The following is a 16,865-nucleotide window of genomic DNA, read 5'->3' as shown; positions in this document are numbered from 1 at the left end:
CGGTCACGTTGATGGATAATTTCATCTCCATCGTCATCCTCTAACCCTAACCCTAACACTTCATCAGATAGACCTCACCCAAACTGCTGCTGGGGGGCGCGAGCAGCAGCTACGCTCTGTTCGTCATACAAACAGGCGCGATTGCAAAGTGTGGCGTCTGTAATCGGCACTGTGATGTGGATAATTCCTGCCTTCTGACTACTGAACTAATGTCAATGTGAATGTTTTATGGTCATTGAATCTAAAAATGTAAATTAAATAATAAATAAGACGATAATTTATGCCGCGCATCCAATTACAAGGGGAACGAGCTGCTTGGTGGAGGTTTGTGCTCTCTAAACGCTTCTCTACCTTCGAAATGATATTTGAATTAAAAAAAAGACAAAGGGCACATTCTGCATCTGGATGGATGCTGAGGGGCGTGTGTGTGTGTGTGTGTGTGTGTGTGCGTGTGTGTGCGTGTGTGTGCGTGTGTGTGTCCTGTTCCACTCTGCAGTCCGTTTGGTGGAGGCGCTGCAGCTGCAGACACCGGCCGCTAGATGGCGGTAATGCGCCTTCTGTCTGGTTTACCAGCGGCCAATCACACAACGAGAGAAGCGGAAGCGGCCTTTGCTCATATCCGCTCGCTGCTTCTCTCCCGTAACGAGAACGGAGCTTCCTGCTGTCGCACGCTAGCATGCCGCTGCTGTTGAGGACCGTCGCCCGCCGTGCTGCTCCCGTCCTCCGGGCACGCGCCGTCTGTCAGAGGGCCAGCATTTACACCAAGCCGGCCAAGGACACGGTCGGCCCGTTGGTAAGTGGTCCGATCCGTGAGCCTCATGCTGAACTGGCTCCTAGCTAGCAAACATTAGCCGTCCTTGGCTGACGAGGTCAAGACCAGCAGCCGCGTAAAAGACAAGCTCGAACCTGAACGAAGAACCCAAATCACGAATTTGAGTTTAACTATTTCATCTTGTCACGTATTGCTGTCAAAGGAGGTTTGTTTTAACCAATCCGAGCCAAAACAGACCCGAGCTAATGCACAGTTAGCCATAAAGCACAGACCTGCTATTGAAGCAGAAAAGAGAGAGAGAGAGAGAGAGATAAGGATTTCACCTTTCACCTCTCACCACCTGCGTTCCTCCCAGCCCTGGTCTGAGTCGTGATTTTAGTGACTTTGGTTGTATCTCCAGGATCACTGAGGACTGAACGAACCGGTTCCAGATCCGTGTTTCCATGAAGTAGCAGATGAGCAGGACTAAAAATCAAAATGTCTCTACGCAGCAGGGTCACTGAAAAGGCCTTTCTCTGTAACCGTTGTCTCAGGAAGAGGTTTATCTCGGCGTGATGACACACACGTTTCTCACATTTGTTTGTTGCCTAGCGTAAAATTAGCCAGGTGCCCCCCCCCAAGGGAAAATGGACGGGGGAGGCAGCGTCCTGGTGCTGTGGCCAGAGTCTTGAAAAGAGCATGCCCAGGATCTGCATTCATTTCAAAGGAATTGCCTGACGCCTCTGTTTGGTTGCCTAGGAAACCGTCATTGGTATCAGCGTGTTCGCTGTGGCCATCCTGGGCCCGTCCGGATGGATCCTGTCCCATTTGGAGGACTACAAGAGCAGAGAGTAGAGCCTGCGCGTCTCCGCTGACGGGCTGGAACCACCATCGTGATGTCCGGCGGCACGGAGAGAAGACGTCTGCGTCTCCTGCGCTCTTCAGCCTCTTCAGACGCGTTCTGTGTGTTCCCCCTAAAGCGTGTCATAAAATGTTTGCACAGTTATATGTTGTTGTGCATATTTTTGTCTTTTGATAAAGATTGGACTTATTTAATTTTTTACGTAGAGGAGTTGAAAGTGTCTCAATTCGATGTCCTCACGTCTCGCGTGATTTCGTCGCGGCTGTCAAGCAGTTGAGAAAAAAAAAGATGCCAGTTCAAAGGAAGTCAACTCGACCGATGAAGCGCAGAAGTCCCGCCTCCTCCACGTCACCACCCGACATCAAGAACGGCTGCTTCTTTCTGGAAGGGAGGGACCCGGAGTTGTGTTCTGACCTGAAGGGTGTCCGGGTGCCGGAGCCACGCCCCCGGAGTGGACGACGGAGGCTGCACGGAAACATCTATCACCTCAAAATGTAACGGAAACAGACGAAGTTGCTGTTTGGATGAATTGACTTGAACCTGAGTCGTCGGCCATCTTTCATTGATTCAGTCGCAGGAAGACTCTTCTGTCCTCGCAGACGTCGGGCAGTGGGCAGAACCCAAAGTTCAGTTCCTGCCAATGTGTTACAAACACCAAATGTTCTTAACAAATGCACAGCGATTCACAAATAGGAACGTTAGATCCTGCAAATAAAGGCACGATTTACAAACGCGAAAGGTTCCCGTCGAATAAAACACGTCGGTCAATTTATAATTCACAAACGGGCCGATTGAAAACACATTTCCAAGGACAAAGTATCAAACGGATTTGTGCCATCGGCCCTCCCGACATTCACCTGCCCAAGGACACAACAGCAGGGCTGGGAGTCGAACCGGCAACCTCTCAATCACAAGACTAATTGATTGTGATGCTGCAGCGCTACCAGGCGTGTCTAACGTGGAATTAGAACATTTATTTTGATGAAGACGCTGTCTTTAGCCTTTAGCGCCGCTGCAGTACACCCAGGGGGGGTTTAGCATCGGCCCGACTCTCAGACCTCCGGAGCGGAACCCGCGTCCCCACAGATCACCCCGGCGTCCTCGTGGTGAGCACAGTTGTGCGTCCCCACGCCGGCGTGTCTGCAGCCCAGCAGGCTGGACTCGGTCCCTTCGCACTGGACGTCGTCCAACAGTATCTGAAGACCCCTCCCGGCCCCGAACTCTGAGTTCTTGACTGCCTTAAGAGCGCGCGAGAATCCAAGCTGGCGGCAAACCACGGCGGCGTTCTGGACGCCCCACAGGTCGTCACAGACGGTGCCCCACTCCCCGTCGATGAAGACCTCCACCCTTCCACGGTCGGGACGTCCTCGCCCGTCTCCAGCCAGTCTCACGGCTCCATTATGGACCCTGGGAGCTCCCTGTCCTCTGGACTTGTTCTTCCTGCCCCGGCCTTTGTGCCCGGGTGCTCTGGTGGTCGCCGGGCTTGGTGCCGGTCCGATGAGCCTTTGGAGCCAGCTGTACGACTCTGTGGGTTGTGGTTCAGGCTCGTTGTTGTTTGGCGTATTAAGGCCGATCAAAGCTAATGGGAAGAAAAGGAATGTGAAATGTTTAATTAGGATTTTAACTTGAGGTCAAAAGTGTTCTGGAAGTGGACTCACTTTCGTGAGGAACAAACCGGAGGAGTCGACTTCTGACTCTGACGGGGAGCGGGTCGTAGCGGCACTGAGTCGGTGGAGCGCGTCTGGAAAGCAAGACGTTTTAAATGCCGCTGCTTAGAAGAGCGGCCCCTCCTGGGAGGTCGGGACTCGCCTCGGACAAGTCCATCACAGGACCCCGAGAGACCAGTGGACAATTGGAGTCCCCAGGTCCTCAGGAGGAGTTGAATATTACTTATTGTTTAAATGTGGCTCGTGCGATGTGGCACGGGTAGTTTTGTTTTGTGTGCTTTTGTCATTGCCTGAAATAAATACATACCATACCATACCAACCCCACACCCAAAACATACCGTCAGCACGGGGACCCGGCTCTGAGTAACCCGAGACGTAGAGGAGCATTCACCTGGAGGGATCGACCACTTTGTAGACGACTCCCGAAGCTGACGCAGCGCTCGGCGTTCTGGTTGACATGAAGTACAGCGCACCTGGACACAAAGCGTCACGTCAAGCGGCCATTTTTCTTTTTTTTTTGTCTTTAGCGTCTTAGTCTTACCGGCTTCGTCCTCTGCGAAGGAGATGACGTAGGGGTGGTAGTTGTTGATGAGCCCGGGGAACTCGCAGGTGCGGCCCTGCCCCATGCAGATCTCGCTGTGCTTCCACCGCCCCGTGCTGGCGTCCTCCCGGAGACTCATCAAACGCCTGGAAGAGGAAACTCTTTAATCCACGAGGACGAGTGAGAAAAGGCCACAAAGATGGCGTAAGAATGAAATGAGATATAAAAAAAAAAGCAGGCTGGAGACGGTTCTAATAATAATACAGAATAATTTTTCACTCAAAGTACCCCCTTGGGCAAAATGATCTTTATTTTATTACTGCCTGAATCAGCATTTTTCCACGCTTCAATATCTACATAAGATATTCTAAGAAGAGAATCACTGAATAAAAAGAGGCCATCTTGCATCTGCACATGCAAAAACAAAAAGAACCTGTTATATTTACGAGATCGGGCCTTACCCGCTCATGAAGTCTCCAAAAATGTACATGCCGTTCAGGTTGGGGTATTCGCAGCCCCGGTACACGTAGCCGCCGATCACGGACTTCCCCACCTTGTGCGGGTACGCGTGAATGGGCAGAACGTCGCCTGTGGAACAGAACCAGTACCGTCACTGGTTTCAGCTCCTGCTCTGCTGCTGGTCTAGAGCTTTATTTCTTCACCTCCATTATCCCCCAAGTCTTTTTCACACGGCCGTCTTTACGCAAAAGATGACATTATTTTAGACCATATGTGTCAAACTCAAGGCCCGGGGGCCAATGTGGCCCGCCATGTTATTTTTTGTGGCCCGCGAGAGTTTTGTGCAGACATTTGTTTTTGTAAAATGCTGAAAAGTAAAAGTGAATCAGAGTTGATGTGTATTTGTAACTGATTTTTAATCTGTAAATGGGGTTTTAATGTTAAAATTAAATATTTGTTGCTGACTCCATTCTGGATCCGACCCAGATGATAGTTGCCGTCTGCGTCAACGCGTTTCGCTTGCACGGCGCGACTCACCGAGGGAGCTGTTGGCGCACAGCTTCTTGTCGTAGCAGGAAAAGCCCTCTCTGGCTCTCCAGCCGTAGTTCTGGCCTTTCTCAATGATGTCGATCTCTTCGAACTTGTTCTGACCCACGTCGCCGCAGAACACGCGCCCCTTGCCCTCTCTGGTGACCGGGTCGCCGCGGTCCACGGAACACCTCCACATATTGCGGACGCCGAACGCGTAAACCTCCGGGCGGGCTCCCGGTTCGCGGATGAAGGGGTTGTCGGGGGGGATGCTGTACGGGGGGCCTTTCTCGTTCCCGTCCACGTCGATGCGGAGAACCTTGCCCAGGAGAGCCGACCTAAGGCAACGTGGCAAATCGGGAGAAAGCACGTGAAGCCAAAAGCTGCGGGTCCGGCTTCAGAGCCCTCCTGTGCAGGGTCTCACTTGTTCTGCCCGTTCCCATGTCTTCCAAACGGATCTCCTGCCATCCCGCCGTCTCCCGTGAAGACGTACAGGTAGCCGTCGACCCCAAACAGAAGCTGCCCCCCGTTGTGGTTCGATGCCGGTTCATCGACTTCCAGGATAACTCTGGGCACGAACAAATGCTTCGAGGTTAAACTTCTGTTCTGAGAAGTCTCAGACCACGTGCGTGCGTGCGTGCGTGCGTGCCTACCGCTCCGAGCGATGGTCCGCCACGTTCACGTCATTCGCCGACACGCGGAACTCACTGATCCGGATCCTCTCTTCCAAGCCCACCTCCACGGAGTAATACACGTACAGTTTCCCGTTGTATTTGTACTCGGGGTGAAAGGCGAGTCCCAGAAAGCCTCTCTCGTCGCCTTCCCACGATGACGTCAGCACCGCGTCGCTGATGTTCAAAAAGGGCCTCTCCAGTCGGGCGCGATCCGGGAGGTACGTCCACACCAAGCCGCGCTGCTCCGCCACGAAGAACCTGTGGGTGCCGTCGCCAGCGTGCGCCAGGGCCAGCGGGTTGCGCAGGCCGTTGGCCACCTCTTCCAGGCAGAGCTGCAGGCAGCCGCGCCGGTCGGACTGGACGCGGCCCAGGCCCCCGGTGAGCCGCCGGTCGCTGAGCAGCCGCGGGTAGCAGTAGTCGGCGTCGTCCAGCTCCAGCTGCGCGCACAGCTTCGCTCGATCGTCCACCACGCCGATTACGTTTGGGTCATCGGTGAGGTGCGCGACAGTGGAACGGCACGCCTTCCAGAACTGGGCGCAGTAGTCGGGGCAGAGGCCAGGAATGGTCCTGAGCGGGGTGCTCGGGTCTTCGGCATCGAAGAGGTGAGCTGCGTAGGGAGAGCATTCCTGGGCAGAGGAAGAGAAGTGAGGAGGGGGGGGGGGCAACGCAGCTGGAGACTCAGGAGAGGCCCCGAGGTCATTTAGGGTGACCTCGGACGCTGCGTTACACGAGCTAAAGAGGAGAGGGACCTGCATCCCGGGCGGTGCCAAACCGCATTCAGCGTGGCCCCGGAGTGAAGGAGGCTGGGAGCCGAGCTGCCCCCCCCCACCCCCCGCCCAACTTCACCCACTCATTCGAAGCGTTTTCATCACATTTTAAATGAGAATATTCCGTTCAAATAACGCACACACACATAATAAACACAGAGAGAGATAGAGAGAGAGAGAGAGAGAGAGACTATCTTTGACCATTGTGTCCTCATACAGGACACATCGTCCTGCTGCTTTGACCACACCGGTCCCCTACTGGCTGAAGACAAGCGACCTTTGTCCACGCGCCCTACCTGGCAGAGTAGCTCCAGGACGGACGCAGCGCAGCTGGCGTATCCGCTGTCATCCAAGCGATTGATAATCTGGTAGTACTTCGACATGAGCTTCTGGTCCTTGTCGTGATCACAGCAGCCGAACTCCCTGTACATGACACAGAGCTGCAGCTCCCTCACTGGGCGGAAGGGGGGCCGGAAGTCCAGGCACTGCGGGTGCGGCAGGACGGGTCCGGGACTCAACAGGAACACGGAGAAGACCCCCATCGGCCAGAGGGACAGCCGCCGCATTGTTGGAGCTCGGGGAAGAACAAGCTTCCTGTCTGGACTTTGTCCCGACTCCACTCATCCCCCGGAATGTCCCTCCTCTGACGTCACGGTCAGCTGTGTCCTTTGTTTACCGGTGACGCAGCAGCAGGGACGCGTGGACGGCAGGAAACTAATGGCTGCTTAAACAACCCACGTGGATAAATGTAAAACACAGATTTAGACCCCCCCCCCCCCCCCCCTGGGTCTGAAATAAATAACAAACAAAGATTAATGTGTTGTTGTTTTCTAAAGAGCCGAACGCCTAAAGAAGGATGGAGAGTGCACAAATCATTCGTATAATCTGAGTTTTAACAAACGTAGCCTGTTTAATTTGAAGGCCACTGGATTAGAATACACAACAGTACTACAGTACTAATACTACAGTATCATAGGCAAAGAAGCAAAGAGGCAAAGCAAACTGGGAAAAGATTCCACAGCTGAACCCTGGACATAAAATTGCTTATTCATGTGTTTAATCACACTCCACTCCAGTAGGGGGCGGTAAAACACACCGAAGGCAGGACGACGAAGAAGCAGCGGAAGCAGAAGAAGAAAGAGAAGCAGAAGGAGAAGGAGAAGCAGAAGAAGAAGGAGGAGAAGCAGAAGAAGAAGGTTTGTGTCACTGAAGGATATTCTGGTATTCTGCCGCTGTTGTTAAAGAAAAGTGTGATAAAGTGAACGCGCCTCGCTTTGTGCAGCTGTGAGTTGTTGTGTTGTTGTTGTGTTGTTGTTGTGTGTCACCGTGGTTGAGTGAATGGAGTGACAGCTGGCTAGCTAGCACCAGCTAGCTAGCCAGCTAGCCGGCTGATACAGCAGGTTAGCTGCTTGAGCTAACAGATCATCCGTGAGTTGAGGTGCAGATCAGCGCCTTTGCTGTTTCTGCTGCAGTGACTACACGGACCCAGATCACCCGAACCGAACCGAACCGGACAGAACCGGACCGGACCGGGCCGGTTCGGGTCAGGAGCAGCTGGACTTGGGGCATCGCTGTCGAACCTCGTCCCTGAAATCCACTAATATTTGGCCAGTAGTTCTGATCACTTCTGTTCTTCTGAAAGTAATCCGGTCTCAGATTAGATTTGTAGCTAAAATGTGGGATTCAGGAGAATTCCGAGGCGTGTTTGTCTGTTTTTAGCTGCAGTAATTGACATTTGCTTGAGTGATTCTGATTACCAGAACATTTCAAATGAGCCACTATTGATTATCAAACCGCTTCAGAGAGGTGAGAGGTCAAAACAAAGAAGCTCAAAACCACCGGACATAAGGATTTTCAGGTGACCGGTCTGTTTTTTGGGTTTTTGTTGTACAACAAGCTAATCTGCCACTTTGGTTGTGTATAATATCCTGCTTCGTGTTGGTGACCCATAGAAAGCAGGCCCAACAGGCCCAGACTGTAAAAAGCTTTAAAACAAAACGGGTTCTCTGGAACAATTGAACATTTTCCTTTTGTTTTACACATCTCAAGATCCAACAGGTTGAAAGAGACGCCTTATTTGCAAAGCTGAGTGAATATTAAATGCAGTATTTGTATTTTACTGATGAGTACAGGAATATTTTCAAGGCAGGCATGCTGTCAAGGGAGTGGCTCCTGCCTCATGGCCCCGGTGGCGTAGCTCTAGCTCTGCCCCGGTGGCGTAGCTTTAGTTCTGCCCCTCTGGCGTAGCTTTAGTTCTGCCCCTCTGGCGTAGCTCTGCCCCTCTGGCGTAGCTTTAGTTCTGCCCCTCTGACGTAGCTCTGCCCCTCTGACGTAGCTCTGCCCCTCTGGCGTAGCGCTGCCCCTCTGGCGTAGCTCCGCCCCTCTGGCGTAGCGCTGCCCCTCTGGCGTAGCTCTGCCCCTCTGGCGTAGCTCTGCCCCGGTGGCGTAGCTCTAGCTCTGCCCCTCTGACGTAGTTCTGCCCCTCTGGCGTAGCTTTAGTTCTGCCCCTCTGACGTAGTTCTGCCCCTCTGGCGTAGCTTTAGTTCTGCCCCTCTGACGTAGCTCTGCCCCTCTGGCGTAGCGCTGCCCCTCTGACGTAGCGCTGCCCCTCTGGCGTAGCTCTGCCCCTCTGGCGTAGCTCCGCCCCTCTGGCGTAGCTCCGCCCCTCTGGCGTAGCTCCGCCCCTCTGACGTAGCGCTGCCCCTCTGGCGTAGCTCTGCCCCTCTGGCGTAGCGCTGCCCCTCTGGCGTAGCGCTGCCCCTCTGGCGTAGCGCTGCCCCTCTGGCGTAGCGCTGCCCCCGGTGGCGTAGCTCTGCCCCCGGTGGCGTAGCTCTAGCTCTGCCCCTCTGGCGTAGCTCTGCCCCTCTGGCGTAGCTCCGCCCCGGGGGCCGGGGGTCTCCCTATCATCTCGTGTCTTTCTAACCTTTGTTGGATTCTGCGTTGGACTCTTTGTGTGGTTGATGATTAGAGCAAATGGATTTAAATGATCCATCAGAACCAGTCAAACCAGTAATCGTTGCTGGTCTCCCATGAAGGTTGGACCTGAAGCAGGCTCTGCCTTCACATCCCATAATGGATGTCAGTTTAGTGGAGTTTGAACCGTTTGTACTGAGCAGGTCTCATCACGGCGAATGAAAGGCGCGTTTGCTCGCCTCACGTTTTTAACGTTGATGAAATGGCCGCCGTCTCCGTGCCTCCGTGACGCGTCGCTGACGTTTCGTCTTCGTCTCCTCAGCCTGATTGTCCGTCGTCATGGGGAAGAAGAGTCGAGTGAAGATCCAGAAGTCGGGTTCAGGAGCCGGCGCCGTGGCGCCCCCGAAGGAGCTGATGAATCTGATCTCTGAGCTGCTGCAGAGTGAGTTCCTGTTCCGGTCCTGCTCGTCCATCCGATCCAGCGTCCGGATTCGTTCGTCCGTCCGTCCATTCGTTAGCGGGATAACTCAAAACCTACTGGAAGTTCCAGGAACTGTTGAGGCTGTTGTGAGGAACAGATTATTCCATTTTGGTGATGATCCAGAAGAGATTCTGGATTCCGGATCACTTTGAAATCTTCGTTAACACTGCAGTCAATGGAGCTTCAGAATGTGTTCCTCAATATCTCCGTTGATTATTGACCGATGTTTATGGAATTTGACACGGTCATGTAGGGTGGGGGGGGGTGGGGGGGGTCTCTACCTCGCCACCGAATTTCATCTGGGTTGGATCCAGAATGGCGCCAATAAATAATAATTTTAACATTGAAAACCTCATTTATAGATTCAAAAATCAGCTGATTCACGTTTACTTTTCATGGTTTAAAGATACCAAGAACAATCTAGAACCTTTTGGTGCTGATCCAGATCACCATGGTGACGGTGCAGATCCAGTTAGGAGGGGAGCGAGCTGCTTGGGGGAGGTCTGAGCTCTCTGGGAGCTGCTCTGGTTTGTTTCTGTTCGGGCTTCAAATGTGACAAATAGTTATCTGGACCCGATTTACCCTGCTGTGATTTGAATGACCAAGTTCAGGAGATTGTCTCCGTGCGTTTCCCAGAATGCAGCAGTGCAGCGCCCTCCGCTGGTAGAGAATGGGAGGAGTACATCCAGATCAGAGGCCTGGTGGAGAAAATCCGCAAGAAGCAGAAAGGTGAGGACACGGCCACGCCCATTTAGGTCTTTTTATTCCACAACACGGACGACTCATTTAAGGATGAGCAGAATTCGATTTGTAACTAGGGGTTGGATTATCGGTTCCCGTCTCTTTGCAGGTATGTCTGCCGTTTTTGAGGGCAGCAGAGAGGACAGCTTCCCAGACCTGATGTCCTGGGCTCAGGAGAACGGCGCCTCCTGCGACTGCTTCACCGTCACCAACTTCGGGACGGAGGGCTTCGGCCTGCGGGCCACGAGAGACATCAAAGTGGGCTCAACCGGTTTAGTAGTCACGGTTACAGTGATGCGTGGACGGGAAGTCGGCCGGTTAACCCCGGTGTGTGTGTGTGTGCGTGCGTTTGCAGGCGGAGGAACTCTTCCTGTGGATTCCCAGGAAGATGCTAATGACGGTGGAATCGGCCCAGAACTCTGTGCTGGGTAAAGACAGACGATCGAACGCCGCGTGCTGCGCGAGTAAAACAGAACCCCGAATGAAGATACGTCCCGGGCCTGAAAACGAGAAGCGCCAGAAAGAAAGGAGGCGCCATCTTTATATTTTAACTCCGTATAAATGACGTCACTGTGGCGTGTTTTAACGGTCGGCTTCAGCAACGCGTGATTTCGGCCTCGTGCTCCTTTGAGCTCCGCCCCTCCCTCCTCAGGGCCGCTGTGCAGCCAGCACCGGATCCTGCAGGCCATGGGCAACGTGACGCTGGCCTTCCACCTGCTGTGCGAGCGGGCCGACCCCGACACCTTCTGGCTGCCGTACATCCGCAGCCTTCCCCAGGAATACGACACCCCGCTGTACTGCCAGCAGGCCGAGGTGCAGCTGCTGCTGGGCACGCAGGCCATGCAGGACATTCTCAACCAGTACAAGAACACGGCACGCCAGTACGCCTACTTCTACAAGCTGTTCCAGGTATGTGGACGCACCAATCTGTAAGTGAGTCCAGAAAAAGGAACAAAGTCGGGGAGCATTTGTTCCCCGCGGTGTCGATGTCCGTCCGTCCGTCCGTCCGTCCAATCCAAGTCCTTGTGGATCGTTTACGTCTGCTTCGGTGCAACTTCAGTGTCCTCGTCAAACGAGGTCGTTCCTGCAGCCCGGTCGGGCGACGCACGACTCACGGAGTCGAGCGAGCAGCGTAGTTGGACGTGTCTCCTCGTGTCTCACAAACTGGGCGTCCGTCCTTGATGCAAGCCCTTGAAGACATCCCGTGTGACTGATTTTTTTTTTTATGTGGATGCAGATCAGTCATAACGTCTATCAGATCCGGAGACCGTTGGAGACCGACGTGGCTCCGGATCCGGATCCGGCACGGCTCGTGTCCCCTGATGCCCGGAGCCGTTTCCTGTTTTTAGCTTTTAAGCAGACTTTTGAATTTGATGCGTGTTTTTTTTTTGAGTGATGTATGTTGGAATGGAGCGAGGAGCACACACACACACTCACACACACACTCACACACACACACACACACACGCTCTCACACGCTCTCACACTCACACGCTCTCACACGCTCTCACACACACACTCACACACACACTCACACACACTCACACGCTCACACACACACACACACACGCTCTCACACGCTCTCACACACGCACACACACACTCTCACACACACACACACACTCACACACACACGCTCTCACACGCTCTCACACACTCACACACACTCACTAACATACACACTCACTCACACACACACTCTCACACGCTCTCACACACACACTCACACACTCACACACACACGCTCTCACACGCTCTCACACGCTCTCACACACGCACACACACACTCTCACACACGCACACACACACACACTCACACACACTCACTAACATACACACTCACTCACACACACACTCTCACACTCTCACACACTCACACACTCACACTCTCACACACTCACACGCTCACGCACTCACGCACTCACACATGTCCTTGTCCCCTTTCTTCCTCTCATCCACATCCTTCCCTCCATCCTCAGACTCATCCGGCAGCGAGCAAACTGCCCTTGAAGGACAACTTTACGTTTGACGACTACAGGTGAGTGTGTTTGTGTGTGTTTGTGTGTGTTTAAGTGTGTGCGCAGCTCGATCTGCTGCACATACGGATGAATAATTGTAGTTTACGTGCACCTCCGTCACGTCTCAGGCATGTTGCCACCCAACGCTCCGTCGCTACTCGGCCTTCAGCTGCAGAATCGCCGATCCGCTTCAGCTCCGGTTACTAGTCGCGTCCTTTAGACGCTTCGCCTTCGTTTCGTGTCGTATCCTCTGTTGTGTGAGCTGCAGAAGGATTGTGTGTGTGAAAGGTGGGCCGTGTCCTCGGTGATGACCCGCCAGAACCAGATCCCTACTGAGGACGGAAGCCAGGTCACTCTGGCCCTCATCCCCCTGTGGGACATGTGCAACCACACCACTGGACTGGTAATGTCTCCGTCCCCCGCTCACACACTGTCTCTGGGGGTGGACTGATCCACTGAGACTCTCGGTCTGCAGATCACCACCGGCTACAACCTGGAAGACGATCGCTGTGAATGTGTGGCGCTGCAGGACTACAAGGAAAACGAGCAGGTGAAGCGTCTCCACGGCAACGTTGCTGTCCTCCAGTTAGCTCCTCCCTCTTCGCTTACCTGCACAATCATCTTTAATCGTCATCGCACGTCAATTGTCAAACTGAAAGTGTAAAAGTCTTGTGAATTTGGCGCTTCAGTCCAGATTAGATTCCAGAATGATTGTTTCATGCTGTTGACACTGATGCCCCCCCCCCCCCTCCCCCCCACCGTAGATTTACATCTTCTACGGCACGAGGTCGAACGCCGAGTTCGTCATCCACAATGGCTTCTTCTACCAAGACAACATCCACGACCGAGTGAAGATCAAGCTGGGCGTCAGTAAGAGCGAACGGCTCTACGCCATGAAGGCCGAGGTGCTGGCTCGGGCCGGCATCCCAGCGTACGTGTTGTAACACACTTATAATCGTATATAGCATAGAAGCGTACGTGTTATAACAGACTTATAATCATATATAGAATAGAAGTACGATTTAGGACGCTGCAGGGTGATAAAAGAAGTCTGGGCTGCCCTGCTTGGGCATTTTTATTCCGTGCTGAGATAATTGGCGGATCATCGTGCCGTGTGTGTGTGTGTGTGTGAGAGTCTCCCCATTTTGCGACCGTTTCTGTTTGAGACAGAAATGAGGGACGCTGTCCTGCAGCGTCTTTGATGTTTTGACCGAAGGCTGTCACAGATAATTCTGAGTGCCTCCACTGCGTTAACTTGTGGAGAAAGGGTAGAATATGGGACCTTTAAACCCAATAGTTTACACCAAACTATGAATCTATATTTGAAGTCCCTGAAAACTGCACAGATACTCCAACAACATCTAGACTAAGAAACGCAAGCCGGAGTGAAGTCAGCGGCCTTTGTTCTCCGTCCAGCTGTGGAGCTGGAGAATCGGGCGGGGCTTCTGGATCCTAACGTCCGTCTGTGCTTTACGATTGCAGGTCCTGCATCTTTGCGCTGCACTGCAATGAGCCGCCCATTTCATCCCAGCTGCTGGCCTTCCTCAGAGTCTTCTGCATGACGGAGGGTAAGACGCCGGGGGGAGGCAAACGGATGTGGGGGGGTTGCAGGATTCATCGGCCTGACTCCCGTAGTCGGGCCGTAATCTTGAATTAATCTGCAGATGAATTATTGATGCAGATTTGCGTGAGGGGAGCGGCACATACTTCATGTGTCTGTGCTGCCGTTTAGTAATTGATGCGGCAAGATGGAAGAGAACGCGCACGTGGCGGGGTTGTGCACGGCTGGGTCCGAGCGCATTCACATGAAGTCCGACTTTCATTGCAAGATCTCTCCCCTGACGACGGAACTGGCAGCCCGTTTGGTTCTCGCCTAACGACCCCCCCCGCCGCCCGCCCCTGGCTGAGAGGCTAACAGCCCGTCTGCTTTCAGAGGAGCTGAAGGAGTGTCTCCTTGGAGACCAGGCGGCCAGTAAGATCTCCACCCTGGGCAACAGCGACTTCCCCGTCAGCTGGGAGAACGAGATCAAGCTGTGGACCTTCCTCGAGAACCGGACCGCTCTTCTTCTCAAGACTTACAAGACCACGTCGGAGGTCGGGGGGCGGAAAGCGAGTTCTGTTCCAAGCTGAAATCATGAATTGATGTCTAATCTGTTCTGATCTACCCTGCCCCCCCCCCCCCCCCCCTGCCCCGGCGTCTCGCAGGAGGACCGCTCCACGCTGGAGAAGCCCGATCTGTCGCTCCGTTCCTGCATGGTGATCCAGCTCCGCCTGGCGGAGAAGCAGATCCTGGAAAACGCTTCGGCTTGCGGCCGAGACAAACGGCTGCACTTCCAGGAGAAGCTGGAGGCCGGGGCGCCGTTGCCTCGCTGCGAGGAGAGCGACGTCGCGTCGACGGAGGGCGCGGACGCCGGCGCGAAGCTGCCCATTGTGTTACGCAAGCTGGAGGACGTGGAAGAAGGCCGGGCGATCCCATTGGAGGAGCGCAGCCGGCGCCTTAGCGAGGCGGAGGCCGCGTATGAAATGGATATGGAGTTCCACGGACAGTCGGAGCAAGAGGAGGGTCGGGAGAAGGTCAGGGAAGACGGTGACTCAGCTCTGGACTTAATTGGAAGTCCGCCCTAGAAGGGCCGAAGGGGGAGGAGTCCAGTGGAACTGAGGACGTCCCCCCAGAGAGAAGACGTTTAGTCTGTTTACTGCCACGGCGACGCCATTCAGTTCCCTTTGTCCCTTAAAACAGAAGAGAGAGATATATATAGAAGCTAAAAAGACTGTCCTGACTCAGCATGGCGTTCCCTCCGGTTTCCATTCAGGCGCTTCCGTAGTGACCCTCGATGGGACGCTTCCGGCGTGACCCTCGAAGGGACGCTTCCGGCGTGACCCTCGATGGGACGCTTCCGGCGTGACCCTCGATTGGGACGCTTCCGGCGTGACCCTCGATTGGGACGCTTCCGGCGTGACCCTCGATGGGACGCTGGAAGCGTGACCCTCGATGGGACGCTTCCGGCGTGACCCTCGGTTGACCTTGGCCTCGGTTTTAGTTTGAAACTTTCATCGACGTTAGATTAAGAAGAAATGAAAAAGGACACGCGACAAACTTGTTCAATGATAATGTAGTCGGACTGTTAATCCGGCCTGGCTCAGTGGTTAGCGCAGTCTGTGTCGACAATCGTTCCGGCCGTTTGTTCACCTGCAGCCAAACCGCCTGTCTGTCCGTCTGTCCGTCGTTTTCTGTTTCTGGGTGAACCTGTGTGCCGCAGTGACTTCCTGACGACGTCGCCAGGAGCGACTCGGCGGCCGGCGGGCATCGCTACGGCAACAAAAGACTCTCCGTTACCTTTTGGTAGTAAAGCCGATCGATCCGACGGCGCCGCAGTTTGTTCATTTGTTCATTTCAACACGACTTAACGTCTGGAAAAAAACTCAAAAACGATGAATCAGAGCTTCAAAAAGTGCGAAATGAATATAGAGATTAGAGCTCAGTCGCTCCAGCGTCTTCAGATCGTTTCTATCTGAAGGCTGGTGTGGACTTTTAGCAGCAGCGGCACCAGCGTTTTATGAACTCTAGAGGTTTGCACCCAAAGTGCGGTCCGAGGGTTCCGTGTTTGGGCGAGGCGGTCGCCGTGCACACGCCGAGCCTAACGGCGCCGTGCTGCCGGCAGGAAGTGGAGTTCTAAAGCCGTGTTGTTCCCTCTCTACGTGGCGTCTTCGTCCGGCGGGCGCTGACCCGGTCGAACCGCATGACGCTCCGGTTCGGCATCGGATTCTTGGCGTCACTCGTTTTCCATTAAAAGTATTTTTAAATGAATCGTGTAATTTGAGCCGGACTTACTTGGAACGTTCTGATTGGACGCCGCTTTTCTAAAGACTTGTGGAAGGTTCTCTGTGTGTGTGTGTGTGTGTGTGTGTGTGTGTGTGTGTGTGTGTGTGTGTGTGTGTGTGTGTGTGTGTGTGTGTGTGTGTGAGAGATTGAGCGAGCTTCACGCGTACGCTTCACACGTCTCGGTCAGACGCATCGCTAGCTATCTGAGCCACGCTCCACCGCTTCACTGCACGCCGTACTTCCGGCCTCCGTGGACGTAGAGAGACGCGGCGTCGCCGCCTGGCAGAGATTAAACGGCGTCTGATTTCTCACCTGCAACGTGTCGTGTCTTTCATCTGTCCGTTGGTGAATCAAGAATCTCTCCTTGACCCGAGAGAAAGGGATCCTCCCTCTCTTCTCCTTCTGCTGCAGGGGGGGGGGCGGCGACCGCGTCCCCGACCCTGAAACTGTTTCTTGAAGGAAGCCTCATCGATCACGCTCGTTTCTTTTTGTTCAATCGAGTTTTGAGACTTCAGATGCTTAATTTATGGGTCTCTAAAACAAAGCCTTTAATCTCTGAATATGGTTAATGGTGTGTGAGCTCATATATGTATGTATATATATATATATATATATGTGTGTATATGTGTGTATATATAT

At 53.7% G+C, this 16,865-nt stretch overlaps 3 protein-coding genes across 3 annotated transcripts; 2 read left to right on the top strand and 1 right to left on the bottom strand.

Moving 5' to 3' along the window:
* Window positions 1-607: 607 nt before the first annotated feature.
* Window positions 608-1,757, top strand: cox8a (cytochrome c oxidase subunit 8A). Its single transcript, XM_068752306.1, has 2 exons — window positions 608-793; window positions 1,511-1,757. Exons 1-2 carry the CDS (start codon window positions 677-679, stop codon window positions 1,604-1,606), a joined length of 213 nt encoding a protein of 70 aa, XP_068608407.1. The 5' UTR covers window positions 608-676; the 3' UTR covers window positions 1,607-1,757.
* An 820-nt stretch (window positions 1,758-2,577) lies between these two features.
* Window positions 2,578-6,816, bottom strand: hhipl1 (HHIP-like 1). Its single transcript, XM_068752023.1, has 9 exons — window positions 6,547-6,816; window positions 5,463-6,109; window positions 5,234-5,377; window positions 4,819-5,147; window positions 4,284-4,410; window positions 3,823-3,968; window positions 3,673-3,754; window positions 3,272-3,354; window positions 2,578-3,192 (listed from the first exon to the last, which is right to left on the bottom strand). Exons 1-9 carry the CDS (start codon window positions 6,814-6,816, stop codon window positions 2,666-2,668), a joined length of 2,355 nt encoding a protein of 784 aa, XP_068608124.1. The 3' UTR covers window positions 2,578-2,665.
* A 579-nt stretch (window positions 6,817-7,395) lies between these two features.
* Window positions 7,396-16,537, top strand: setd3 (SET domain containing 3, actin histidine methyltransferase). Its single transcript, XM_068751883.1, has 13 exons — window positions 7,396-7,446; window positions 9,486-9,605; window positions 10,281-10,373; window positions 10,495-10,643; window positions 10,741-10,813; window positions 11,038-11,294; window positions 12,365-12,423; window positions 12,692-12,806; window positions 12,879-12,953; window positions 13,168-13,334; window positions 13,886-13,971; window positions 14,337-14,497; window positions 14,609-16,537. Exons 2-13 carry the CDS (start codon window positions 9,503-9,505, stop codon window positions 15,026-15,028), a joined length of 1,758 nt encoding a protein of 585 aa, XP_068607984.1. The 5' UTR covers window positions 7,396-7,446; window positions 9,486-9,502; the 3' UTR covers window positions 15,029-16,537.
* The last annotated feature ends 328 nt before the right edge of the window (window positions 16,538-16,865 follow it).

The sequence above is a fragment of the Brachionichthys hirsutus genome, chromosome 18 (assembly GCF_040956055.1).
Source record: "Brachionichthys hirsutus isolate HB-005 chromosome 18, CSIRO-AGI_Bhir_v1, whole genome shotgun sequence".
NCBI classification, from domain to species: Eukaryota; Metazoa; Chordata; class Actinopteri; order Lophiiformes; family Brachionichthyidae; genus Brachionichthys; species Brachionichthys hirsutus.
This window is presented reverse-complemented; position numbering and strand designations above follow the sequence as displayed.

Coding starts and splice junctions, on each gene's coding strand:
- cox8a (XM_068752306.1), top strand. CDS start 677: ATGCCGCTGCTGTTGAGGACCGTCGCCCGCCGTGCTGCTCCCGTCCTC. Junction 794..1,510: donor AGGACACGGTCGGCCCGTTG/GTAAGTGGTCCG, acceptor TTGGTTGCCTAG/GAAACCGTCATTGGTATCAG.
- hhipl1 (XM_068752023.1), bottom strand. CDS start 6,816: ATGCGGCGGCTGTCCCTCTGGCCGATGGGGGTCTTCTCCGTGTTCCTG. Junction 3,969..4,283: donor TTTGGAGACTTCATGAGCGG/GTAAGGCCCGAT, acceptor TTCCTCTTCCAG/GCGTTTGATGAGTCTCCGGG. Junction 3,355..3,672: donor AAAGTGGTCGATCCCTCCAG/GTGAATGCTCCT, acceptor CTTGCTTTCCAG/ACGCGCTCCACCGACTCAGT.
- setd3 (XM_068751883.1), top strand. CDS start 9,503: ATGGGGAAGAAGAGTCGAGTGAAGATCCAGAAGTCGGGTTCAGGAGCC. Junction 9,606..10,280: donor GATCTCTGAGCTGCTGCAGA/GTGAGTTCCTGT, acceptor TGCGTTTCCCAG/AATGCAGCAGTGCAGCGCCC. Junction 13,972..14,336: donor AGTCTTCTGCATGACGGAGG/GTAAGACGCCGG, acceptor GTCTGCTTTCAG/AGGAGCTGAAGGAGTGTCTC.